The 27438-nt window shown below is 39.1% G+C and overlaps 1 protein-coding gene across 8 annotated transcripts in view; it reads left to right on the top strand.

The window, feature by feature from the left end:
• The first annotated feature begins 902 nt into the window (after positions 1-902).
• Positions 903-27438, top strand: part of LRCH3 (leucine rich repeats and calponin homology domain containing 3) — a 67786-nt gene continuing 41250 nt past the window's right edge. For 6 of the 8 annotated variants that reach the window (XM_074154010.1, XM_074154012.1, XM_074154009.1 and 3 more), the window contains exon 1: positions 937-1183. In XM_074154010.1, the coding sequence (XP_074010111.1) occupies positions 946-1183 (238 nt within the window). In that variant the 5' untranslated portion in view covers positions 937-945. Of the gene's footprint in view, positions 1184-27438 lie in introns of all 8 variants that reach the window. The other 2 variants (XM_074154007.1, XM_074154011.1) reach the window with 2 other exon arrangements.

The following is a 27438-nucleotide window of genomic DNA, read 5'->3' as shown; positions in this document are numbered from 1 at the left end:
AACATGCCGAAAAGTTACCTAATTTAAAGAGGGGTTGCATTGGTTGCCCAGCTTAAAATCCTGAAAATTCAGCACTCCTTGGAGCAGCACTGCGGAAGCTCACTTGCATTTAAATGTGTCAGCTTTTAATGTATTTTTCAGTAGCAGGATGTGGTGGAGTGTCTGGGTGTGATGGTACCAGATCCCTTCACCCGCGCGGGTGTTGGGGGGGTGTTGCTGGGACACGTCGTGCTGGTGAGATGTCGCTGTCATCCAAACCCGTGTTGCAGCATCAGCGCGAACACCCTGAAAAATGACCGTCGTCGTGTTTTCCAGTGCTGTGGTATTAAGGGAAAAAAAAACATCGCGCCTGTCCATTTCTTTAATAAGGTGGGGAGTACGGTGGGAATACCGGGATAGTGTCAGGGAATAGTACCAGAGTACTGGGCCATCTGCAGTCTGTGTAAGCAGCTGGTCTCTGCTGTCCCAGAGCAAAACTGCCATTCATTCGGACGTTGCAAAGAGTGCAACCTGTAAAGGATTAAGGATTGATGACATCAAGATAAAAAACGTGATGCCGTTGGTACTGTTCCCATCTGGTTCAGGGATGTGCCCAGCAGCCCCTGTGGCATCCCACCCTGGCGGGGTGTAAACTAGAATTTTTCTGAATTTCAGAAGGTATGCGGGCACTGCAGCCGTTGTCAAGGGAAGGCCAGCACCCTCGCACGCCAAATTACCCCAGGCGAGCGGAAACATGGGCCTCGAAAAGAGGGATGTTTCGGGTTATTTTAAGGAGGTGCCCCCCTCCCTCCCTGTACCCGCGGGCTGGCGGCTGCGCATGCGCACGCCTGTCACGGCTGGCGCATGCGCGCTGCCTGCCGGTCCCTGGGCTTCCCCGCGCCTGCGCAGTGGCGCGCGGAGCCGGAGCAGCAGCGGCGGCGGCGGCGGGCTGAGGCGGGGGGTGAAATGGCGGCAGCGGTGCTGTCGGCGCCGGAGGGCGGCTCCGCCGTGATGCCGTCGGGGAACGTGTCGGCTTGTCCTCCGCCACCTGGTCCCTCCGGTCCCGGTTCGTGGAGCCGTTCTTTGGACAGAGCCTTAGAAGAAGCGGCGGCCAGCGGTACCCTCAGTTTGAGCGGCAGGAAGCTCCGTGACTACCCGCGGGCCAGCGCCGCCAACCACGACCTCAGCGACACCACCCAAGCCGGTGAGGGATGGAGCTTTGAGAGGAGAGGGGATGAGACAGTAGGGAGTGGGGACAGGGCTGAGGGTAGCTGGTGTGGCGGGGTCTGGAGGCTCCCCCTCAGAAGGGGCTTTTGGGGGGCTGGTTGTCCTCCCCCCCCCCCCCCCCCAACGCCCAAGGGCGTTGGGGGGGGGGGGAGGGAGGACAACCAGCCCCCAGCTAAGAGTGGGGCTGAGGTGATCAATTTGTTGTCTCTTCAGTAAATTGTAGCTGGATGCACGAGGAGGAGAAATTTCCTCAGTGGATGTTTGAGGGCGCGGGTGGGGGATCCACCACCACCACCCCCCCCCATTACTCTTGAAGAGCGTGTTGGGTGGGCGTAGAAGGGGGTTTCTCCTCACTGGAGTTGATGCTTGGCAGATTTCTCCCTTTGAGCCGTTTCTCTCCTTCGTGCTTTCGCCTCCTCCCTTCGCTCTCCGCCCTTCCTCTCCTCTGAGGGAGGAAGACTGAGAGGCAGGATGGAGGAGAGCCCTGGCAGCGTACTCCTCCTTCCTCTGCCCGCCGATGAGATCTCTCGATTTATTGGGGTTTTTTTCTTGTCTTCGCCATCTCCAATCTAGAGGCGTTTCCCTTGGGGGACTGTTCTAAAGAGGCTTTTCTCAGTATTGCTGCTCACTGATGTGGTTTTAGCCAGACATGTTCTTGTTCTGATGTATGTATATGTGAGAGTGTGTGTGTATACACGTATATACACCCCCTCGCCATCTCTCATCTTGTGCTGGTGACAGGGGAAGCTAACTTTCCAAGAAGGGCTGTCAGGTGTGTATACGCTAAAGACAACTGTTTCTTGTGATCTTATGCTCCTATTATTGTCATTTTTGACAGCCATAAGCAAGATACGAAAGGTACGGCAAACAAAATCATGTCCCGTTTTCTTTTTTTCTCCTGTATATAATATATTGAGGATTTTTGAGAAATACTTTACAAGATACAGTAAGCAATAGGGTTGTTTTTTCCCTTTGTCCCTCAGATATATTCATAGGAGTAGATTAAAAACATATACTTTCCCTGTAAGCGCCTTGATCATAAGCAAAACCACATTTGTGGAGTATGTTTACATATTATGGTATTGAACAGAGACTTGGGAAATGATGAGAGTTCGTGCGGTATGTAGAAGTTTTCTTAATGCATTATATAAAGCAAATGTGGTTTATATTTATTTAGAATTTCTTGTATAAGTGAAGTAAAAGTAGTTTTAAAGTTGTCAGCATGCCATTTGTTTGTAGCTTTGATTACTTCCCATGTAGTCATTTAGATTTTCTAGTGTTTTGTGTTGAGTTGTAGCTTAGAAATAAACTCCAAACATTACTTTTTGAGAGTTACCATGTTTGTTAGTGTGTTGATGCACTGTCAGTTAAGCAATTCAAAATGGAGCTGCCTTTAAAATTGTCTGACTTCATACTCTGTCCTGTAACATCCCATTTATGCAAAAATCTGTCACTGGTACAAAAAAACCAAAACATAACACCCAACCAAACCTTGAGACAAATGTGGTCTGACTTGGACACATCTATAAATAGAAAACGCTTCTTGTTAGGGTATAAATTTTTTTGTTGTTGTTCAAAGGGTTTTCTACAAATGCAGTTGCACAATGAATGTGTAGTGGGTTAATCTGTAGGCAAATGCAACATACGCGTTTGTGAGGCATTTGGGTTTTTTGTTTATAATACTATTCATTTACTGTACTCTTAAACAATTTGTGGGAATTCTTGTTTCCACCAAGGTTCCCATCTATTGTGATGAATATTTGCATTGTAGTTGTTCAAGAAGCATTAAACGCTAATAAGCGGCCGTGCATACCATACACTTTTGTGCATTTATCATCACAATGAACCTTAGAAAATAGCTAGAACTATTCTTAAGTTGTAAGAAGCAAAGCTTATTGGGAGGACACTTTCTGTTTAACTTCTCTGTTTTGAAGGCTGCTGTGAATAACTTAATCTTGTGCCTTATTTAGTGTGGTCTGTTCTATGACTCTTTTGTTTTGACTAAGGCTGGGCAGTGGAGAAAAATCCATGCAAGTGTTTCTGACCCCCAGTTTTCGGTTGAGTGCTCAGCTACGCATTTAATCCACTTCTTTCCCCATGTCAATTTCTTTCTTGTGTAACTCCCAATTCTTTTGTATGGCAGTGGCCACAAATAATATGGTGTAATGTATATTGTGCGTTAGGTGTTACAAACACTTAAAATAAACACTTGAAATAACCCCCTAGACTGTAGACTCTGAGTGCCTTCCTGCATGCGATGCTGCAAAGACTCAAAGCACATCAGGTGGGGTATGTGTATGTGGAGTTAAAATAAAAATAATTGGAATTACTCCCAAATTATAGAACTGATGACAAAACAATGTATACGCAACTCTTTCTCCTTTTTATGTGCCAGAATAGACACCTCTGTAGTGTGGATCATGTTATACTGGTATAGCTCATTGCCGTTCTTGTACTAATAGAAGTAATTGCACGTCACTGTAACTGCATTGATGCTAAAGAGGTGGGAATGAATCACATCCCTCATTAATTTAACTACACTGCTAGGAAAGCCAGCATCCAGCATAGCCTTAAGCCTTAACAGAATCACTGGCCTTGCCTGGAAGCTGTTGATAATGCAGATGAACCAGCAAAGCGGGTCGGCAGGAACAGGGCATTAGAGATTAGATGCTACATCTAATGTAGTTGGGTGTTCTGTGCAGATTTTGCGGTTGGTGATGGGTGAGGGGAGATTGCCTTTAAGTAGACATCAGCCATAAGGTACAGTTTCAAACATTAAATCGATGGCAAGGTCACATTTCTTTGGATCTTTTATGGGTTCAGAGTTGACAGTAGTACTAAACCCTGGTGCTCAAGCTGTGATAGCTCCTAGGTACCGTTCTTAACTCATTAAACAATCATCAGAGCCGAGTTTCTGGCAGGTGTAATTTAACTTTGGAAAAATATTTCATAAACAGATCACAGAATATCTCAGGTTGGAAAGGACCCATAAGGATCATTGAGTCCAATTCCATGCTCCTCACAAGACTACATAAAACTAAACTGTATGATCAGATCAGGTTTGCTGCATTTTTATTCTGGATGTTAAAGGTAATATTTCTGGCAGGCATCAGTGGAAAAATGAAGTTTCTCTTTAGTCATTTGCCACAGTCACTAAGCTTTTCACTGGAAAGTAATCACTCTAGTAATGTCAGAGCCTCAGCTGCTGCTGATCACTGCTGTCTTCCAGGTCGTGAAGACCCACAGGTGGCTTTTTAAACCAAAATCAGTGCTCAAGGTTGTTCTCAGAACTGAGCAGGTAACTTCAGCAGGCATTGAAGTAATAGTGAGTTTCTGGTTGTTTTGTGCTTTGTCTGGAATTAAGATCATATAATACAAAATCAAATTATAGATGGGATGGTCTGTGCTTGAGAGCTTTGGAATGGATTAGCGGGAAGGTAGTTCCCCACAGTGCGTGATGCAGTAGTCCATCTAATGCTCTTGTCCATGTGGGATGGCTCACGTACAAGAAATCCAGTGTAATAAAAACTTAGATACTGAAAGAGGGGAAAGCAGCTGTTCTTTATGCTCATCCCCTACAACTTAATTGGAATTTTAGGAAGTGACTCAAGCTTACAAAACTCCTTGATGATGAAGAATGAGCAAGCTTTTTCGTTAACAAAGCAAAGACATGCTGCTTTTTTTCTGTCATACTCTTTCACTGAACCTGCGTTATCTATCTCCATTTTGTCTGGGCTAAATTACCCATTTGTTCATTCCCTTCTTATTCGCGACCAGGGAATAGGAAAAGCAAGGGCCATAAACCATCTGAGTTAAATATAAAAGGAAGCACAGTTGCATTTTGCCAGTGTTAATGTAGATTCTGATGTCATTATTTGACAGCTTTCCCAGTGGCCTAAAGCATACATTGAGCAGAAAAGTTATTTGTCAAACCCCCCATGACAGCTGTAATTACCTAAACCACTCACTGTCTCCATTTTTAAAGGAGAAGATGGGATTATGTGGGTTTATGCAATAGAAGAAATGGCTGTTGTATGGAAATCAACTAGTAAGATAATTACATGCAGAGTACTATGTCTTGTTTCTGGAATGTATTAATAGTGAAAAAGGATAGCAAGACTGAAAAGAAGGAAAAAAGTTGTCTGCTGTTACCTTTTGAATTACTTTGCCAATAAGGTATCTCTATAGTTTTGTTCTTAGCAGCTCTCCATAGAAACGATAAAATCTGACCATAGTGTCAATAAAACTTCTACATGCTAAGTGCTTGCATGCATTTGGAAGGATTACAGTGACTATATGAGTGTTCTGCAGTAAAAGGTCTCACTGGCACTTTTCTTTCCTGCTAGAAATGTAGTTGATATTACCTGATGAAATATAAAACAGCTTGAGAAGTACAGTATGGCTCGTACAGCAGTGTCCCTATTTCCCAAACATTTGTTTTTAAAGCCACAATAGCAGAATCCAAACTATCCTAAAATTAAACAATTGGTTGAAAAAAAACCTCTTTGGGTTACCATATCTTGAATGTAATTTTATTATGACCTTTAAGATAACTTGGAAGGAAATGGGATCGTTCTTTGTTCAAGTTGCAGGAGATTTGTCAGAAGAGTTTTCAGTGTTGGTAATTAGATTATCTAACGTCTCAGTATTAAAAATCAAAGCCTAACATTTCATTAGGGTAGTTCAGAGTCTTGTGCTCAGATTTGTATACTTGCCTCTACCCTTGTCAAAACCCAAACAGAAGTACACTGTCCAGAGGTTGTAGTAGCTGTAGGGGAGAGATGGAGAGAGACAATCTTTCCTCAAATTTAAGAAGGTAATCTAGCTTGTTACATTGTTTCACTTTTCGGTCTTACCTTCTACTTGTGTCACTCCATTATAATTTGACTGCTGTTCCCTCTTGTTTTCTTTTCTGTTATGTCTCTGTTATTAGAAAGTCTGGATCTCATGGTGTGTTCTATAATAAATACTGTCAGTTCTTAGTCTAGGCTCAGGGAATTATCTGTGAGTGGTGCTTTGTTAAATTTGGGTCAGTTCTTTTGCTTTTTTTTGTTCCCCTCAAAATGCAGAGAGCAGTTGACTATCATAGTTTATGGTTTTGTTGAATAGGTTGTTGGGTTTTGATGGAGAGCTGAGGCCTACAGTAACGCTCAAAGGTTCTTGGCACACAGGCAGTCTCTTTCCTAGTGTTTTATAGCAACTGAGGCAGTGGAGTCTGAGCTTGTAGTTTCTAAGCCTTGCTGCAATAAAAGTAAGACATGACATTTGGAATGCCTTTGTTTAGCGAGTTGATCTTTTAAAACAAAGCAAAACAAAAAAGTCCAACAACCAAACTTTTGCTACCAGTAAACTCTTCAAAGTGGTGTTCAGGGTTGCTTCTGTACTAGTTACTTCCCTAGCAGCCTTTCACTTCCCTGCCTCCATCGCAATCAGGCTTTTTTTTTAATACTGTCTTTTCTGCATGCACGCTCTTAGTTATATTTTTTAAGGTAACTGTAACTACATAAGAAGTAAAGAGGATGGGGATTGAGAGGTGAATATATTGAGTCCTGCAATCACGTGAAGGACAAAATAAGAGTCTAGGAAAAAAGGAAATGTCTTTGTTTATCTCATTGCGATTCCAGCCCTCTTCTCCTGTGGCTATACCTGTGCTTGGAGGTAGCAAATTTATATTGGTTAAGTACTCCCTGAAGTCAGTCGTAAATGCACAGCCTAATGTGACCCAAGTTCTATGCTGATGCCAAAAGGGGAAGTTCTGTCTTCATCTCCTGCTGTGCAGTCAACACCAGCAATCATACCGCTTTCCAGCAAGCTGCTTCGTACTTATCTGGCTGAAAACTCAGCCAGTAACTAGTTGGATCAAATCCTTGGACAGCTCGCTGCATTTGTGCGAGTGTGTGAGTGCCAGCAAACAGAGAGGGTGGAAAGACTGTATGGGGTGATGAGAGTGAGAAGGTCTGTTCTGGCAGATATGTAGGCTTAAATTGACTTGCATTAATTGCGAAATCACACCTTAGCTCTATTTTGTAACTCTGTTTTGTATTTTGGTTTACCACTGACCTGTTGTTTTACAGAAAATAATTAGCAAATTAACAATGTGCTAGCTTTTAAGTCAGTGAGCACAGGAGTTTTTTCTTTGGAGTATGGCTTACAGAGCTGAATTGCATTCAGTGAAACTTTACTGCTGACAGATTTGAATCTCATGCTTCCATTTGGCAAAATACATTATTTTATGCAAGTAATTTTAAACTGATGGTTTAGGTTTAGAATGCAGTAGACGTGATTAGTTTCTTCAGTAGAAGAACCAGCAGTAAAGAATTAGTTACAACAAACACTGCAAATTATATAGCATGTGTTAAAAATAAAATTACATGGTAGCTAATGAAAAGGCTATAACTCAATTCAAGGGTTCTTCTCCCTTTAATAACGAATCAGGCTTGGATCTCATGGCTTCCAATGTTAGCCAAACAGCTTGAATGAATTGCAGTTGTGTATTTAGCTGAAGTCATGGGCCACGCAGTGTGCTTTCTTCTTTATCTGCTATGTCCCCCTCTCCAAAGTGGACGAGTGAAAACCCATTCATGTTAAAAGTGTCTTGGGGATTAGACTTTATTAGTGCATTAGAGTTAAAAAACTGCTTTAGTTCTCCGAATTACAGATATTTAGAGAAGACATAAAGGGTAATACATTGTGGTCTTTTCTTTATAGGTTTGTTTTGCATAAGTTAGTACTCTTGTATATATGCAGGAAGAGGGCTTTATTTTTCACTTTGAAGTCCCCAGAACTGTCCCGATAGTCCTTTACTTCAGCCTCCTTTATGATTCCCACACTTCAAACCGCTGCTTTCACTGATAGAGCCCAGAAGTCTCTTTAGAGTGAGGAGAGTCTTTGTTCTTTTCTAGCTGGTGATGTTATTGATTTGAAAGTCAAAGTATTTACAGTCATAGTCTTCTCTAACTGTAGTTCAAGCACTCCAAAATGAGGATATGCCTAAAAAAATCCCATTTGCTATGCAGCCCAGGTGTTGGCTGCTGGAACATATGCTTTTTAACTGTAGTCTGGTCTTTGCAGAGGGCAGTAGGATTAGCAAACATCTATTCATTTTAATTTTTTTCCCCTCATTGTTCAGTGACCCATGTGAATTTTAGTCTCTTAATTCTGCCTATTGCAGAAACTTAGCTCTGAATAAAGAAATGTGTTATTGTTGCCTTGGGATTTTGGGTAGTGCTTGCTACTATTGAAAAGGTTTCAAACGCTGTTTTTCATGTCACCTCTGTGAAGGTGATGTTACTGCATTTTATATATATGTGGCTTGGAATCGTACAAAGTTTGAAAGCATTTGCTGTTTTGGGGTACCAAATTCAAAACACTTAGTGCCCGAACTTTCAGGCAACCAAGCTATTAGAGGTTAATTAATTTTTTTAAATGCAGTTCTTAATAATTTTGGATGCCTTGGTGACTCCTCAGGAGTACTGGAAATCAAGCCCAACATCTGGAAAATGGAAATATGTGATTAATTACTACCTTTGGAAAAAATAGTTTAGAATATTTGCTTAATATTGTGAAGGACATATATGGCACTGACAGGATGCAATCTATTTTTTTAAAAGCAGCGTTCACCAGCTTTCAGGTTAGCCATCCCTTTTTCTTTCTGTAATTTCCTGCTTTTTCCCTAATGTTTTTTCAAAGACAGTCTCTTGCAGAAGACCATTACTGTGATCAGTTCTGGTTCTTACAGTAATTTCATCTTGTCTGAAGAAATCTACTTGAACAGAAAAATCTTGAAGAGGAATGAAAAGTAGTATGTGGTTGTTAATTAAAGACCTGTGGACAGTTGATATGCACAGGAAATGAGCAATTAAAGTTACGTGGGTATCTTTGATTATAGACTGTACTATCTGTGTGCTTGACTTAGCAGTGTTACGTATGTTTCTAACTGAGTTTTCTCTGTATAAAATATCAGTGCCTTTTTTCGGGTTACTTTCCTAACACTGAGTTCTAAATTCAGGCTGAATTTCAGTCAGAGGTTCAGGCTGAATTTCTATATTCAGTGAAGTGGAATTGTGCTAGCATCCATGTGAGTCATCAGCACAGTTCAAACCTTGACGTCCATCAGGTCTCTCTTACCTGAGCCAGCAAGACAACATTAGGTTGTCGTTCCCCGGAGACCTGTCTGTAGAGCGGGATGCTCTTCCTCTGAGCTGTATCGCTGCTTGAGAGCAGAGGAACGATAGGATGTGCAGGTCTTGGGTTCTGTACTTGGTACCGGAGAGGATTGTGCTCTACCACGTTGGGGTTCCCCTGAGTGTTCATGTCACATGTCTTGTCCCCAGCAATATATTTACTATCTCAGTTCTGTCTTTTCTCCCAATTTCTGTTGTTCACCTCCCTCATTGCAGCTTCCATGTTTTAACCTTTTCTTCTTTCCTTGTTAATCTTGCCCCATCTCAAATGCCTCTCATTGCCAACTCCAGACTTCTAATCCAAGTTGTTAGCATGATAAAAAGAGGATTAATCAGTATCTTCATGTATGGTAGAAAATTACCTTTAAATCCAAGGAGAACATTAATTTTAGAGTGCTGATGAGACAATTGGTAATTTAGACCTGCTTAATTTATTATGACTGTTATTTATGGCCATATACATTACCTCTTAGTTCAGTCATAGCCCAAGGCTTTTACTGTTCTTTGAGTTGGTGTCATACATGCTGTTCTGTAGGAGAAATAGAGTCATTGAGCACAATAATAGCAGGACAATTAGGTGCTTGTCATTACATTGACTCCAAGCTCAGCTATGGAATAAATGTTTTTGTAGAGGGCTATGACTGAATGTGGTTATGAGCCATAAAATATCTGCTGGCTTATCTTCCTTTTTTCCCTTATTTATATCTTCCTTTTATTCTGCTGGCTTGCCAGGGGGTGGATAGTTTTGTGCTTAGCAGGGTAAAAGAATTATCTTTGGGACCCATCTATGCTAAAACAGCAGATTGATCATTTGAGTGTTGCAAAGTATTCAAATATTTTATGTTGCATGGTTCTGTTCTGCTGCTGTGCGGGTGAATGATGTCCCATCATTCGGGGATGCCGGTGTGTCAGAAGATTGCTATAATTACTATTACAAGTTATAGTGTAAGAAGGAAAGCCTAGGAGTGTCACTGTTGATAATCTTCACTGATGATTAAATGCTAGTTTTTCATTCTGAGCATGGTGAAAGCAATTTTCCTTGAGACTACCCTCCACCCCGTAACTAATGCTATTCAATCTGTCTTGTAGTTCCTGTTCTCGAAAACATATTTATTAAAAATCAGCTTTTCTGATTGACTTTTCAATTTAAAGGGGCTGTCATATCATTTATCATGAGACAATATTTAACTGCACATTCTTATTATGATCAACTTATTTTTCTTTTTTTGTTGTTGTTTTTAAGATACTGGCTCACAATTTTTATTCCTGCTGGTTTTAAATTTTCGGGGGTGGGAGGGAGGGGAAGCATTACCTTGTAATTTGAAATAAGATGATGAAGATTTTGGTTTATTTTGTTAGTGCTCAAATGCACAACAACTGTTAAAAATCTTCCTGAAGTAGTACATCCTTCTTTCTCTTGGTTAATTGATATGATGAATGTTAGCAAATGGTGTTGAGTGATTTATTCTCTCTTCATGTAAAGTAAAAAGGGGGCTAGTTTTCTATTCAAAAACATTATTTTACAGTCTGTTGCTGTTTATCTGAAGGTTTGTTTATACTACCAGAAATACAGTTGTAACAGTATTAATGTGCTTATTAAAAAAAAAAAAAAAACAAAAACAATAAAAAAAACAAAAAACAAACAAACCTGAAGATAAAGCCATAGTTTCTCTCCAGCTTGCCTTATGATAATTTGAAGAATTAACTTTTTCACAGGACTGTAATTTAAGATACCAAGAATGTGGGGGTTTACAAAAATACACCTGTAATTATTCTGATAATTTCATGGATTGTGATACACCGTGTTTTTTAGAGTTTTCACTTTCAATGCTTTTTCCATATCATTACATTCATCACATGTTCAAGTGTGCAGATGGTTAGGATCATGTTAAATAAATAAGAAAAATCATAAGTATGAATAAAGGGAGTGGTGCAAACTACTTTTATGCTAGATCTGGAACTTATATTTTGTATTTGAGGGTACTTTTGTGGCTACAAACACCTCTACATACCATGTTTTCTAAAAATTTATTCCTTCAGATATTGAAAATACCTTGGCAGTACTATATTACAGGTTGCAAAGCTTGATTGCTCTTCTAGCTTTTTTTCAAAAGAGCATCTTTGTTACTTAATGCAAGAATCTCTTCCAATTTACAGAATTTCATCTAGACCAAAATATTAAAGTACTAATAAAATTAATCTTTGAACCTGTGTTTCCTTGCTTATGAAATTAACATATTACTTATGTTTTTCATGAGTTTAACTTTTTCTGCACCGTAACTTTCTATTCAAATTGCTATTGAGGAACCGGTGAGAGAGTTGTGTTTCCTGCTGCTGGCGGAGGCATGTACAGCACCCCGAGGAGGGAAGTCACAAAGGAAGCGGTGTTTCTTTCCCCCACATATTTCTAGTGCACATGATTTGGGTGTGAATTATGTAACTGAGTAATACAGATGTAATTGTTTAAATATCTGCCATCTCTGCTTTCACCAATACATGCTAAAATGAGAAGTGCATCTAAGTTCTTTGTGCCAGCATTACTGCAGTATAATTTTCACTCACAGTCCTTGCAGGTTAAGAAATAAGTCCATGGAAGTTCCATTTCAGTAACCTGTTATCAGTTTGAGACTAGGCCATTTCAATAGCTTTTCATATTTAAATAAAATTGAAATATTATTAGGTTCATATTCCATTTTCTTAAAACACATTTTTTTCTCTTTGAATATGTAAAACAAAAGGCAGAAATACATATTTTCATCAAGAATGCAATTGTTGGCACACTGCTGCCAGATTTGCAGTATTTAAATGGAAAAAAATAGTTTTACCATTTTAATAATCACTGTTACTATTTCTATCTAACTAGATTTTCAGACAGAAATGTGGGGAGGTTTATATTTTTTATTTTTTAAACCTGCTTGTATCCTTCCCATACGATGCAGTTCTTTCCAGTTCTTGACCATGTTAAATACATAATAAATGGAAGTCCAGGGTTTTTTTTGAAGCATGCATTGCAAGCTGCGTGAGCAGATTCTGGGATAACTTGAAGGAGGTGGGGTCTCCTCTGTTTCGGGGAATAGATTTCCTCTTCATGAGGATTTCTCTTTGCTCCTCCTGCATATACTTCTGGTTTTGTCAACTGGGGATATTGCAGTCTGCTGATGACTGGTGTCTGGTTTTCAATTATATTAAAAGAAAATGTGTTCTTACTTAAAATAAATTATGCTGCTTAGATTTGCCTATTCTATTTCCATTCTCTGTTTTTGACCTTAAATCTTACCACCGCTGTTTCCCGTCTCTTTGCATCTTGCTTTCTGTAATTTGTGTGGTACATCCTGCTTCCTTGCTCTTTGCATGGTGATACATTTTTGTGTCAGAGGAATTTATAGAAGAACTTCTTTGGTGTATTGTTTTACTTCTCAGGCAAAGTCATCTAATTTTAAAGCCAAAAAACACAGTTTGTGCCCCATGAATAGAGGAGGAAAAAAGAAATCGTAAGCCATCCATCTTATTTGGGGGACTTGAGTTTAATTTCATTTCAAGTTTTATATTGCACATAGACTAAATTTGTTGCAAGAGGGTTTTTTTTATATGCCTTTATTTTATTTCCATGCCTGTTGATTTGAAACTATGTTACCAATTATGTAATCTCAAGAAATTGCATGTTGTGGAGGAATGACAAGGAGGAACTGGGGATGTTAACAATTGTAAAGCTGGATACATCCTTTTTGATAAGCAAAAATAGTTTGTGGTGATCTGGAGATCTTGATTCATAAAACAGTCAGCCTGCCTCTGACAGATAGCATTTTCCGTGATGAGAAAGGAGATTAATGTGTTTAATTAAGTGTTTAATATGTGTGTGTGCGTATTAAATTGTGAATGTGATGTTACATTTACAATTTTTTTTTGTTTTGCTTCACACCTGTAGCATCAGTTTAACTTCACTGTAATAAACTTTCACTCCAGCTGTTCAAGAGTTTTCTTCATGTTACTTTCCACATGACAACTTTTCCGTGTAGCTCTTGGGACAGAAGAGTCACTCCTGCTGTATTGTTGGTGTGAACTTTTTCAGGGGGTGTGAAACTCCAGTGGCAAATTTTCATTTACCAAATTTTTAAGCAGTTAATGACACCTTGTCTGCCTGATGATCAGTGCTGCTCTTGCTTTCTTACTCTGCATCAATGAAATGCAGTGCTCTGTAGTTCTTTTATGTAGTATTTCTTGTTACAGTTATAACAGCTGTTTCTTTTTTGGCTGTAGTTGCAGTTTAACAGAGATGGGGAAATTCTTCTTTGTAAAGTATATTAAATATTATCAGGTGAAATATACACTAAAATGGTTTTATATTTCACATATATTTTGTGGTAAGACTTTTTCACAAGTTTCTCATTCTTGCTTTATAGAAGCCTGAAAAGTTTTATTTTACTTCTGTTAGAAGTATAGTTGGATTTCTGTGCTTCTAGTGATCTCGGGATAGATATTCTTCATCATCTCGTACTTACAGTAATGAGATCAATATTACTTTCAGAGCGAAAGAAATATTCAGAACCATCACTATTGTTAGTATTTTATCATCTTTTTTTCTTTTTGTATAAACTTCAAATATCCTGCTTGACTCACATTTTCCTACCCTTACTGCTTTGTCTTTGCTGATCACTTCCATATTTATACTGAAGCTAAATTAATTTTTTAATACTGTGCTGTTTTTATAATGTCTTTAAAAAATTGCATATCAGGACCAATTATTTTCAGTATATAACCCTTCCATTTTGCTGTGTGTGATTTGTTGGCTTATTCTTCGCTATTCAGTGAAAATCAAATTTATAATTTCAGGACTCTTAAGCTATCCAGTACCCTTGATGCATCAAAGCCCATTCTCTCCTATCTCCCCACTCCTCTGTGCAGACTTCTGAAAGTTGTTAAATTATTTAGAATCATAGAATTGTTAGAGTTGGAAGGGACCTTAAAGATCATCGAGTTTCAACCCCCCTGCCTTGGGCAGGGACACCTCCCACTAGACCAGGTTGCTCAAAGCCCCATCCAGCCTGGTCTTGAACGCTTCAGGGATGGGGCATCCACAGCTTCTCTGGGCAACCTGTTCCAGCGCCTCACCATCCCCACAGAAAAGAATTTCCTCCTAATATCTAATCTAAATCTCCCCTCTTTCAATTTAAAATCATTACCGCTCATCCTATTGCTACACTTCCTGACAAAGAGTCCCTTTCCAGCTCTCCTGTAGGCTACTCCTCTTAGGAGACTTAATTTCCATTAAGTCTCTTGATTTAAAATCCAGGGAGTGATTGTTGCAGTAGGACTATTTTCTCCATAGAACCCCATTGGGGTTGGATTTGTTTGGGGTTTTTTTGCAGTGCTGGAACTACTAGTTTACCTGCTTTTTCACCTCAGTTAAAGACTGTTGCCCCTCTTTTTGCCTAAGATTGATATCCTAGTGAGGTTTTGGGAAAGATAAATGGATTATGGAGTAAATATTAAATGTATGTTTTTAACAATGCTCATAATTTTTAATAGGAAGAAAATAATAGATGGACCCAGGGGTTTGCACATGGACTTAAAATCTGGCAATAGTTCTACCTCAATTTTCAAAGCTTTTTTATGTCTTTTGCTTTAAATTTTTTTTTTTTTTAAGTCAGTTTATTTAGTGGGGTCATTCCTTGTGTACCTGATGAAACTTTATTTTGGGGGGTTGGGGTGACGAGTTCATTTACTTCCCACTTCCCCTCACTGCTAACTTTGTGAAGCACTCTTGTAAAATGAAACCCTGCTCTGCTGGAACACAGTCAAGTATTTCAGAAGCAGTGGGCAGAAGGCAGGGTGTCGTGTTGCTGCGGAGCAGGACTGTGCTTTCATACATTTCCAGTGTCACGCTTGGGTCCATGTGTGACCATGTATGAAGCAGTTTCTCTGTAACTTTGAGATTTTTTTCCATTTGAATTTTTTACAGATTTGTGTCTTGGGTGTTTTCTTTTTTTCTTTGTTAATAACGTTTTGTATAAATGTAGAGCTCTAAAAATACTTGCACTGAAATAGTCATTACGAAATGGAAAACCAGAGATCTCTGGAAGTGGAATTCGCGTAGTTGTTATGCAGTGTGGGCAGTCGCCACACAGCTTTTCTTCTGTGGCTCAGTGTTTGTCAAGAATTCTTCTATCAAGGCAAAAAGCTTTTATTCTCCTTTTTTCTCCTGCTCCATGCAGTTTGTACTAAGCCAATAGAGTTGTCATGTGCACAAAACTGATGTTTCTAAGAAGGAGCTGGAGGGACAGAGACAACCAGCCAAAAACTTTCAAAGTGACTTTTGCAGTTTGAGATTAATTTCCGTTGCAGCCTTTAAGAGCAGTGTTTACTGTTAAACCTTGACTTAAGCATTTTCCTGATCAGCGATAGGTTGGGTTGGGTTTGGTTTTGAAAAAAAAAAAAATCTATTTTCAGTTGTAGTCAGATTACTTTGGATTTTGTTTTCCATGTTTGCTGACAGGGTTTAATAATGGTTTGGGGTTTTTTTTTGTGAAGAGATGTACACAGTTCACTTCAAATATTACTTTAAGAATGTAACAATCTTTTTGATAGCCTTGCTACTGGTTTTTAGCAAGCTTAGCTTTTAAAAAAGTGAAGATGTATGAAATTGTGACCACCAATTCTGTAGTCCTTGATCCCTGCGAATGTCTGCATGGTGTGCTTTTGACTGAAGGTGACTTTTATGGTTTCCAGATTCAAAATTTATTTCATATTATGAACATATGTTTTGGCAATTGCTGTCATTTATCTCCTCATTTGGCAGTTCTCTCTGTTTGATACGGGATATTTTCCATACATACCCTATACTGTTGTTTTATTTCTTGACACTAAAATGGCTTGTACTGCACAGATGACTTGGTAAGACTCCAGCTCTTTTTCTACAATTCTGGCAATAATTGTCCTATTGAAAATTGCAGCAGTGCTTGTGTAAAGTGTAACAGACCTTTTTTGTTAGGGATGATGTCAGCATGAGAGATGGCCTCAAGGAGTCATTAAAAGAACATAGGACTTTTGACTGTTGGACTTTATTGACTTTTCTCCTCAATAAAATACCATCCTGCTGAAGACAGATTAGTGTCTGCAGTGGTATGAGACATATTTGGTGACCTTACTGCGTAGTCTGATGAAGCTGTATCTAAGTGCCATAAATACGGAGGCACTGTATTAAGAGCTTCAGAGAATTGCAGTAATAACAGGCATAAAATTTTATAGAAATGCTTGCCTTTCTCTGAAAGTAATTGGCCTTTTTATGTGAAATTACTCACTTTGCTTTTTAGGACCATTGAATTTTCAGTTCTGGTTTGAGCTGGTTTGTTTGTAGTTCTCCACTTAAGACGCTCTGAAATGCATTCACAGCTAAAATGTTTTTCTTTATGGTCTGACCATCTATTGCTGACTTTATATATCATTCTACTTACTCCCTTTTTTTCACAGAAAGTTTAAGGTAACATGTTTTGAACTGAGTGATGAAATATATAGGGAGAATATGCAAAACTAATGTGATGCTAGATAAATTGCAGCTGTTGCTAATGTTACTGCTATTATATTAACTGACATGTGAAAATACTTGTAGATGGAGAATTTTATGTACAATATTAAGATGAATTGAAGTCATTGCTAGCGTTAATAAAGTAAATAGAAGAATGGTGGAAACGTGGAGTCTTTATGGTTGCATTTTACATCTCCAGCCTTCCTGACTGACCTATTCCTGCCTTTATTCCATTCCAGGTCTCCTTTCCCAGGTTACAGTTTAGTCACAGAGCCATTGTAATTACTGAGTATATGAGATTTTTCACTGATACAGGTGAAAGCCAGAGCAGAGCTTTAAGCAAAGTGATGGTAAAATACAATCTTCCTCACTGACAGTCCTTTCAGGTGGAGCTCCCCATAGCTATGAACAGATTGTTCAGGGTGGTTCAACAACATATGTTTATTTAGAGTGCCTAAGCTGGTTGTAGGAGTGCCAGCGTGGACAGCATAAATTTATTTAAAGGCACTGTGCTGCCTTATAGGGGCTTTCTAGCTTGGCTCAGTGCTACCTAGGAGGTCTTGATACTCTGCTGTCATCAGTGTCATTACTTATTGTACGCTGTCTGCATTATGTTTTATATTAACCTGTGGTATTGCCTTATCCATGTTATCTGACTCTCCCTTCCTCCTCCTTTTCTGAATAATTGAAAATCAACTATGAATTTTATACTGTAGACTATGGTATCTCACATAGTATCTTAGAGCCTAATCATGAAATGGAAGAAATAATATTTATCGTATTTTTATTTTCCTGTCCTTTTTGTGAGGAGAAGTTGTGTGTGCAGTATAGTTTCTTGGCAAGGGTCTTCTCTATTTTACACAACTTCTTGTGTGTGCGGTACCTTATGTGCATACTTCATGCTACAAGTTTTCTGTGTGAAAATGGAAAGGTGAGAGAAATGGAACTGAAGGAGATGATGTCTGCAAAGACCTTGAAGCCCTCTGAGTGCTTACTGACCGGTCTCTGGGCTGTGAGAAAAACATGTTTCTTTAAACTTACTTTTGTAAGGAAATGAAAAGTTGCCATGTAGAACACACAGCCTTCTGTCCTCTTACCAAGCAAATGTCTTCCAGTTCCAGCACTAGCTCAGCCCTCTATTCTGGAGTTGGCAGCCTACACTGTGTTGGTACTGAAGTGTATTTTTGAATACAGCTTACTGTGATGTGAGGACAGGTTTTAGAATGACAATAGCAAACTTTTTAATTAAAAACAAGACTAGAAATACGTATTATTAAGTGACTTGACTTTTACATTCAGCATTCCAACTCGAGCCTGCAAAAGTTCTTCAACTGAAGTTTAACGAAGCTTGAGTATAGTTTCAGGAGACACTGTCACAATGTGTTGAAGACGCTGCAGCCCTTTGCCACATTCATTCCTGTCTGTGCAGCGGTTCATCTCTCCTCTGCACTGCAAACCGAACCAGTTAGAATAAGTTGCTTAAGTTACGAAGTGACAGCCAGGTTAGTTCTGCCCTGGTGAAAGTGAGAAGTTATACTCAAGTCTTGAGTGGTCAGTTGTCTTGAATTATTCATGGAAGGTGAAGAAATGTAAAAGAAAATGAGAAGTTATTTCCTGACTGGGGAAGAGAGTCCATAGAACAGAGGTATGTCTTTTCTGAATAATATGGGACAAGATCAGCCCAGGCCTGTGGGAAGCAAAAATAGTGGAAGGCACCGATGCTCTTGGTTGGGAGTATGTCCATTTACTGGTATTCATTCTCCATTAATCCTGAGTGTGAGAACTGAGAAAAGCAGATGTCTTAAATTAAAACAAAAACAAATGAGAAAGGAATACAGGAGGAGAGGTAAATTTCATATTCTGTATGCTGGGATTGAGGGCCTAAATCAAAGGAGCAGATCTGAACCATGCAATGATTCTAAGTAATGGTGTTGCAGCAAAACATTTACAAAACAAGCTTAGCGTCCTTTGTTTTAGCTGAGATGGTTGATTAATACTAGAAGAAAATAGAATGCTTAAGTAATTAGGACTTTGATCTGATTCAATTCCAAGTAATATCTGCTTAGAAAATCCTGATTAAAGATTTCCTTTCAAAAGTTGTTTTCTTTCTTCTCCCCTGTCTTTTTCTAAACCTTTTTGTAAAGGCAAGGCTTCAACTTGTTTGTCAATGTGCAGATAACAGCTACTTTTAAGGCGACTGTGCTGCCAAAGGAAGTCACTGCCCTTCTGTATCCGCTTGAGATACAGTTCATGTAAGTCCTCCCCAAGTTAGCTTCAGGCAAAATTTTCAAAAGTAGTTCAAACAACTTTAAAAAATCGTGTGAGCTAACTTGACTGTTTTTCTGCATGATATGAGTTGGGAAATGCTCACGCAAGCATTGCAGAATCAGTAGCTTACAGCAAAGGGCTGGTAAGGAGCACCCAATACAGGTGATAATTTTACACCAGTATAGTTGGATCCCAGAGAGTGTATCTCTGAGACTTTCAGATATCATTTTAAACTGTCTTGGTTAAAGTAGTATAAAAGGCTAGATATGCAGGTTTCATTCTCTGATTTGACTTTTTTTCTTTCCTTTTTTTTTTTTTTTTTTTTTTTTTTTAAATTTATAATCAAGAAGGAGTAGGTTTGGGTCAAACCAAAATAGCCTCCTTTAAACCGAGTTTATCAATGAAGTGGTGTATGCTGCCATACCAGCTTTGTAGGTCTAGTCCAAAGGCTGCTTTCCCTGGAGTTAAATACTGTATGCATCTAGTTTTGCACAAAAAAAAACAGAGGGACCTGCAATGCAGCTGGCCTGTGGGGAACTGAACTTCCCCAATTTAACCGGACTTGGTGAGCTGGAGACTGGTTCATTTCCTCAGTGTTAGATCTCTTGCAACATTGCTTCTCCAACTTTCACTTAGTTTGTTTGGCTTTAAGTTTTAGGGTTGTTTGGAAGAGAAGCATGATTATGCTGTTGGCTGAATGCCCAAGTTTGGTGAGGAACAGGAATGAAATTGCTAGAAGAGAGAAGATTGGGGAGGAGGCTGGGAGGGGTGTGGTGGTGTCTGCTAGAAGTAGAGCATATGTAAAAACTTATTTAACCCCAAACCCCATAGGAAGGGGTTAGAATTAATCCTTATTTTCAAACACAGATAAACAGTTCTGCTTTGCGGCATCTCTGCTGTAGCAGCTCATGCAGTTGCAGTTTGTGTTCTGTCTGTAGTCTGTCCTGTTGTTTACTGACCAGTCATAAGGCCCAGCTGGTAGGTCATCTGACTTCCTGCATCATGCCTGCCTTTTAAAGCCTCTAATTCTGCTCCCTGCTCATCTCAAAAGCGGTTGTATCTCATTCCTGAAGTGTTCATTTTGCTTCACTGTGTGCTATCCTTAAAATACTATACTGTGTACACAGGTACATATCTGTAATGAGCAAAACTTGGGCATATATCCCTGATCACAACCTTGTATTTGCTACTCTGAAAAGAACTCTGTGTTTTATTAGGAGTGCGTGTGTTAAGGAACAAAAAAAGTGCCTTTTCATGGTTATTATTAAGCAGCTAGTCCCAAATCCCAGCTACTGTCGAAAGTCATGGTCCCTTTCTTCCCTACACATGCAGTCACACATTCTCATCCTCTCCCTTACATTGCTGTTAGAGATTACACAACTGCAGCATGAATCAGATCATGCCTCAGAAGGGCTGAAAACTATTTGTGGCTTTGTTTTTTTGAAGGATTTTTTTCTCAATAACAAGACCCAACTGATCGTTTGGCTGCACAATCGGAAGTGCTGGTGCAAGGGAGGGGATGAAAACACATGGCCAGTAAGGAATCATTCCCTTTACTGGTTTAGAGTGGCTGACTGTGAAGCCAGGGTCTGCATCGAAAAATAAACAAATAAAACTTGACATACCAAGTTGATTCATTTGCGCTACTGATTTTCCTGCTGTAGACCCAACTAGAAGAAAAGCCACTGGAGTCCATTGAATATTAAGAGTTCTCAGTTCCTTGCAGGGACTAGAGCTTGTCAGTCTTCCTTGTTTGCCAGTGCCCGCAGAAGAACAACTGTATAATGGTGGTGTATAGCTTCCCCTGTTGGGGTTTTTTTTATTATTTTTAATAAACAAGCAACATTATTCCTTGCAAAAGGAAAATGAAATTATTTCTCAGAGGAAATGGCATTGTATTCCAAGATGTTATTCTGATTGGAATGTTTATCCTCTTCTTGCAGTACTCAAGCAGTCTACTCCTGTGAGAAAATTGTGCTTGTGTTGGGATGTGCTTTCTTGTCAGAGGACATACAGCAGCTGACATTAAGTGCAGGACTGTAAAATATTTGTTTGTGTCTGGTCAGTGTTTTTGATGGTGACACCTGTGAGGTTTTCATTCATGTGTAAAACAGAAAGCTAGACTACAGCAAATACGCATTAAATGATGTGAAGAGGAAGAAAAGGAGGGAGAATGAGAGTTGGTGCGTAGAATATTCTCTGTTTTGCTCTTTGATCCTAGGTATGACTGAGTTTTCTTATTTAATATAATTAAAGCTCTTGCACATCTTTGTACATAGATTTTTCTAGTTGTAACAGAGAATGGTTAATGTTGTATTTTAATGTTTTTTTAATGGAGAAGAGTTGAAGGGGTAACTTACTGACTAGAGAAAATAGTGTAGTTCAAGTAATTAGGAAGCCAGATTCTGCAACACTCCCTTCTGTGACTGTTATTAAGATGCTCCTGAGTTAAAGACCAAAAGAGCTAGCCAGGTTTCATTTGGTAATCTAGCTGTTGAAGGAAAAGGTAAATGCTTTGGCCATAGTTCTCACTCAAATTGCTTCAAGCAAGGGATTTGTGAGAGTTCTTCAGAGAAGTGAGGGGTTTTCTTGTTGGTTTTTTTTTTTTAAATCTTTGGCAAGAAGCTTTGTTATTTGTATTGAATGTTCCAAAATAAAAGTGTAGCCAGAGGAAATAGCGTACGCGAAACTTTGATCCATGCATCTGAAACTTGACAGTGATTTGGCAATGATTTGAAACAGGTTTTGTAAAGGGCAATGTTAAACAGCTTTGGTTAAAAGCTACAGACCTTGACTTTAGCGCACGAGGCAGGGAATCTAGAGGGCTGATTTCAGTGTGAAGTGTAATCTTTCAATTTGTTTTGCGTGTCATGCAGTATATTCTCAGGTTGGTGAGGCAGGCTTTGGTGGTAAGCACCTCTACGTTCCAGGCGTAGCACTGCCAAGTTGGCATTTGGAAGAAACCACTAACCTTTGAGTCATTTTCTGTAACTGCAGAAATCACAGCCTGTTCATGTTACAAAAAAACAGCAGGTTGGAGATTCTTGGTTACAAAATGTTAGTTCTTGGAAATGGTTAAAACACAGTTTAGTGGTGCTAGTACTGCTGCTAAGTAGGAATGTGATCATACATACCAAGAACAGATCTACTGAGAACTGAAACGTGGTATCAAGGACAGATCGCCTGTCTGAATCTAATTTTCCTTTATGAAATATTGGAAATTGAAACTAGAAATTATCATAGAATGGTTTGGGTTGGAAGGGACCTTAAAGATTGTTCTAACCCCCCTGCCATGGGCAGGGACACCTCCCTCTAAATTGGGGGATGTATTTCATTACAGGGCTAAAAAAATAATGTAGGTGAAAATAGTCTTCATTATCCCTGTTACTCGGGTATTCTTGCTTGGGCAGTGGTGCTGTTGTATCAGGAATTTACATTACCTAGGTAAAACAAAGAAGGGATGGCCTCATTTTGGTTCAGTAAATGCCACCTTCTTCCACCTTAACTTAATAGGTGTACAAGAAGTGTATCTTAGATACATGGCAGAGTAATTGGGAAGAGTTCAGGTTTGACGGGACTGGCAGGTAGGAGGTGAGTCAGGAGATGACATTTCTGAGGTTTGTTTTAAATTAGGGTATGACAAAAGTGGTAGTGTTGTATCACAGCAGGCAGGAAGAAGTAAAATCACCCCTCCCGTGTCAGGAAATCCTCCAGGTGTGAAATGAAGCTCCAAAGGATGCCAATATTTTCAGTGCTTAGAAAGGAAAACATTCCCAGGTACTGAGTACAGAGACCAACAGCATCAGAAGTGTATCACAGAGGTATTCTTTTATGATGATTTCTAGTTTTCTTGTGCAAGAAAAGTCAGTACAATGATACCAATAGCTCATTTGCTTAGGGCTATGCTTTCATTTATTTTCTTTCAGTAGCTTTATGGGAATGTTTCCTAAAAATCAGCAGGATCACAAGCATTGGTCTTCTCAGATTTTCATTTCAAGTTCTGAGATGTTTGGGAGGTGGAAGAAAACAATTCATAAAACTGGGATCGGTATGCATGAATTTATTTGGCTAATAGAATGAATGACAAACAAAAAGTAGAGTTAAAGTTTATATAACAATGTGTTTGGAAATGCATTTGGAAATATGAGTAATTGTTCTAATAGAGTTGATTCTAAATGTCGTAATTGAGCAATCAAATGGCACCAAATTCCTCAAAAGATCTGTTCGATGACGTTATCCGAAAGTTACCTGTAACCTAAGCAGTTAATTTCCCGGGAGCAGCCTGACTCTGCCGGAGCAGTAGCTGTAAATGAGCTGTTGAGGTGAGCTGCTTTCCATATCTGCGAGATTACATCAACTACCTCAAGGATATTCTTCAGTGTTTTATGAGAAGCTGGTGATTGCGGTTTCGTTGTTATCATTGTGAAACTGTGGAGTTTGCTTCTGGTCTTTGAGTTTGAGGAGAAAAAAAAAGCCAATCTGTTCACACAGCTCCAGATTTTGAACTTAATTCTTCTTGAACAGCTGTACTTTGTCCTCTTACAGCAGTTCGTTCAGCCTTTTTCCTTCTGTCACTATACTGGCTGTCAGCCTCCTGGGCATTGATTGGCTTATCTAATTATTGGTATGAAAATATGTTTTTGTCTGTAAGCTGCAAGCTGATATATCCTAGATTTATTTGGTATAAAAGGAAAACTGTGAGCGTGCTTTTAAGTTACGATGCCTGCTTCCTAGTTTCAGGGAAAACAGAACATTTTCTTGGCCTTCAAATGAAGTCATCCTGGTTGAGGGCAGCCTGTAGCAGCCAGTGTCACTGTCAGGATTCAGATCAATTCACAGATAGCGGTATCGTTGCATCACTGCAGCACATTTGCGGCTGATGTCACACAGCTGCAACTGGGTTGTTACAGAAGACATGATACATCATGGGTGGGAGCCCACAGTTTACAGCTGCTGACATAATGTCACAATCTCTCTTACGTTAGTGTTTTGCCAGCGGGTGTTATGGTGGTTGCTGACTTTTGGTTTTGAACAGATGGCCAAAAATCAAGGCTTTGCTGGTTTGCATTTAAAAAGGAAAAAAAAAAAATTAAATGTGTGTGGCAAACGCATGCAGATCTCTGGTGACAAAAGGCAGATTTTTATCAACAAAATTTTTTAGCACAGGCCAGGCCTAGAACTGGCACTCATTGTCGTAGTTAATTGGAAGGAGAGGCAAAGCATATTCCCATCGCAACAGTATTAGTGGACTGATCACATTAGCATCTCATGATGAATTGGAATTCACCACTGCCCAGCTCGTTTGAGTGCCAGCAACAGTTGAGCTACAGCTCCCTCTCTTCATAGTGTCTAGTGGGTTAAAGTCCCCGGTACCTTAAATGGTGTATCTTTATGCATCAGTAATTTTCCTTTGGAGACAAAATGTGTGTTACAGTTTAAGCTAAAGATGTGTGAACACAGCCCTGCTAATGTTTGATGTTAGAGGAACATTCACTGAGCAGGAAGAGTTTGCATTTCATGCCAAACGATGCAGTTTTATACGAAGTGTATTCTGTAGTCGCTTTTAACATTGGATTTGCTGGCTTTCTGCGTGGAATCCCAATTAAGATGGAAAAGGTCAGTGATCTGACTCTGCTCTGAGATCTCATTTTGTATTTGTACTGTTGGCTTTTTTATCTTTCACAAAGAGCTTAGTTCCAAAGAACGCTTCCCCTTTGCCAAAATTCCACATGATCTTGCCTTCAAGGAAACACATCCTTTTTTAGCGGGCTAGAAGAACCTTCTTTAAAGCAGATTTCTGGCAATGGTAATTTTAACCCATGAAATGTGAACACAAACAAGTCAATCCTAGTTCAAATTATAATAGGCATATTTTGCTCCTGCTCATTCATAGTGAAATTCAGCGTTTGGGCTGTTGGCAGGGGGAATTAGTTGTTCACTCTTTGCATTTTATGGTATGTCAAGCAGTAAGGGTGCATACATACATATTAAAGCAAATAATCTGCATCATGCTGATTACTCCTTGGTTGATTTAACAGTTATCAATTGCTTCTTAATTCATGATACAATATTTGTAAAAAAATATATATAAAATTATCTCACAGCAACGTTCTGTCATTTTTCTGAGAAGTGGAGAGAAATCTGCACAAGTTTTGGTTTGCACAATAATTTGTACTATAACACCTTTTTATTTTCTGGTCATTGCTGAACAGTTATGGATACACAAGCAGAAGACTATCACTAAAACAAGTCTTAATTGGCAAGATATTTTCAATAAAATACCTTAGTTTTTTTTTCCCTTTACCTCACTCCCACTTTCTTTTCTGGAAAAGCACCAGCTACTGCTGTACTGCAGGAATAGCATATATGTAAATATATAACCAGTCACTGGAGTGCTTGTTTCTTTACTTCTCTCCTGGTTTTGTTAGAGCTGTTCCTTTCATTCAGATATTTTTAGAAGGAAGGTGGGGAAGAGGATGGAGTTGTTGAATTGTTTCATACAATGACTGCTGTACTCTCTGCCCCGATTCTGGTCTCATTTAAGGTCTGCTTTCTGGAATGGGGGAGGGTTCCAGAGAAATTGGCCAAAATCAAAAATATTACTGAGTCTTAGGTATGCTGTGTTTGGGACTTTGGGAAATGTCAGTACTTGTTGGAGATTTTCAGGGGAGCAAGATGGGGACTGCAAATAACCAAAAGCAGTTCTTCATTTGCAGGTTCAGAATTCACACTGTATTTTATCATATATTTCTTCTATCTAATTCTCGAGGTATTCTTGGTTTCCAGTCTTTTTTTTCTAGCACTTGCCTTTTTTTTATGGTCCTGGCAGACCCTCCCACTTAGCACATGAAATCACATTTGAGCACATGAAATCACGGATGCTGTGTATAAGATAGCATTCTCATGGCCATCATGTGAGTAAAAATGCTGCAGTCTTATTAACCAAATTTGTCGTTGGTTAGACCCATTTTGAATGATTTAAGAGACTATACTGCAGCATGAAAGTTCAGCTCAGATTTAATCCGCTTTCCACTGGATTTCTACTGCTAAACAGAAATGCCAAGTTTTAAAAATCACTGTAGGTTGAGGGAAGTCTGGAAAAACTTAGTCATTGCTGCTAACCAGCTTTGGTGTCTCTTTTCTGTCATGCTATGAGCTCATTTGTTGTTTAAAAATAAGTATTTTCATTTCTTCATACCTAATGTTATTTCTCAGGGAGTTATTTCTTTAGAAATACTACATCATAGCTCAGAATATATGAAGTTCTTTACTAGTGCTCCCATGCCTTATGGTCTGAACACTATGTAGACGGTAGGATTTAAATGTTCCTTGATAAGATAAAGTGAAACAAAAAGCAATTGAGAATTCCCATGTTCGTGGTTAAATCCTTTCCAAAACAGTGTTGAAAGAAACTTTTTCTTTGTGACTATTCTTCCAGAAAATATGGCTCATTACTTGGGAAGCCTATTTCTTTGTTAAAATGGGTAGTATTAAAACAGATGCTGCCAGCGCAGCTGTGTGCTGAAGGAGTAGATTGTGGGGTAGGTGTTGGAATTCAGTTCCATCCTGCAGGGTCCCTAAGAAAAACACTTACACCTTATAGGTGAATCAATGTTGCAGTAATTCTTTAAATTAAATAGGTGTTTAAACATCTAGTCAATGTGGAAGCTAAGTATTTTTTCTAAATTATAATTGCTTGTTTCTTGTCAACTCTGAAATAATTTGCATCCTTTTCCCTTCTTATATGGAAACATACAACTGTACCATGAAACTTTATGGCAAGTTGTATGTATCACAGATAATTTCAGTCATTACAAATACTATGATTGGCTGCACTTATTTGAAATTTTTCAGGATACGTAATTTTTGTTTGTGTTGGGACAGTATGTTTGTTTGGAAATCACTCTTCTGCTGTTACATTTTACCACAATGTTGGCACAAGAGACATCCCAATGGGAATGTCGTAATTTTGGACATCGTATTGTTGCAGAGTTTCAGCGCTATTACTCTGCTTTAAATCTACTGCAGCTATACAACTTAGAGGAGAGGACGGTTGAAGTTTGCTGTCATTTTCAGTTAAACGTTAATGAGAATAAATTATGGAAGTAAAGCAGAAGAAACCCTAGGACAGACTAGTGTATTACGGGAAATGGCTTGTGCAAAATAATTGTCCATTGCATAAATTCCCTTGAAAATGTATGCTGTGTCCCTGCAGGATTTACACGGATACTTTATTGACTCCTTTACTATCTACGTATT

Source organism: Numenius arquata, chromosome 9, assembly GCF_964106895.1.
Source record: "Numenius arquata chromosome 9, bNumArq3.hap1.1, whole genome shotgun sequence".
Lineage (NCBI taxonomy): Eukaryota > Metazoa > Chordata > Aves > Charadriiformes > Scolopacidae > Numenius > Numenius arquata.
The sequence above is the reverse complement of the archived record's forward strand: the minus strand, read 5'-3'. Positions and strand labels throughout refer to the sequence as shown.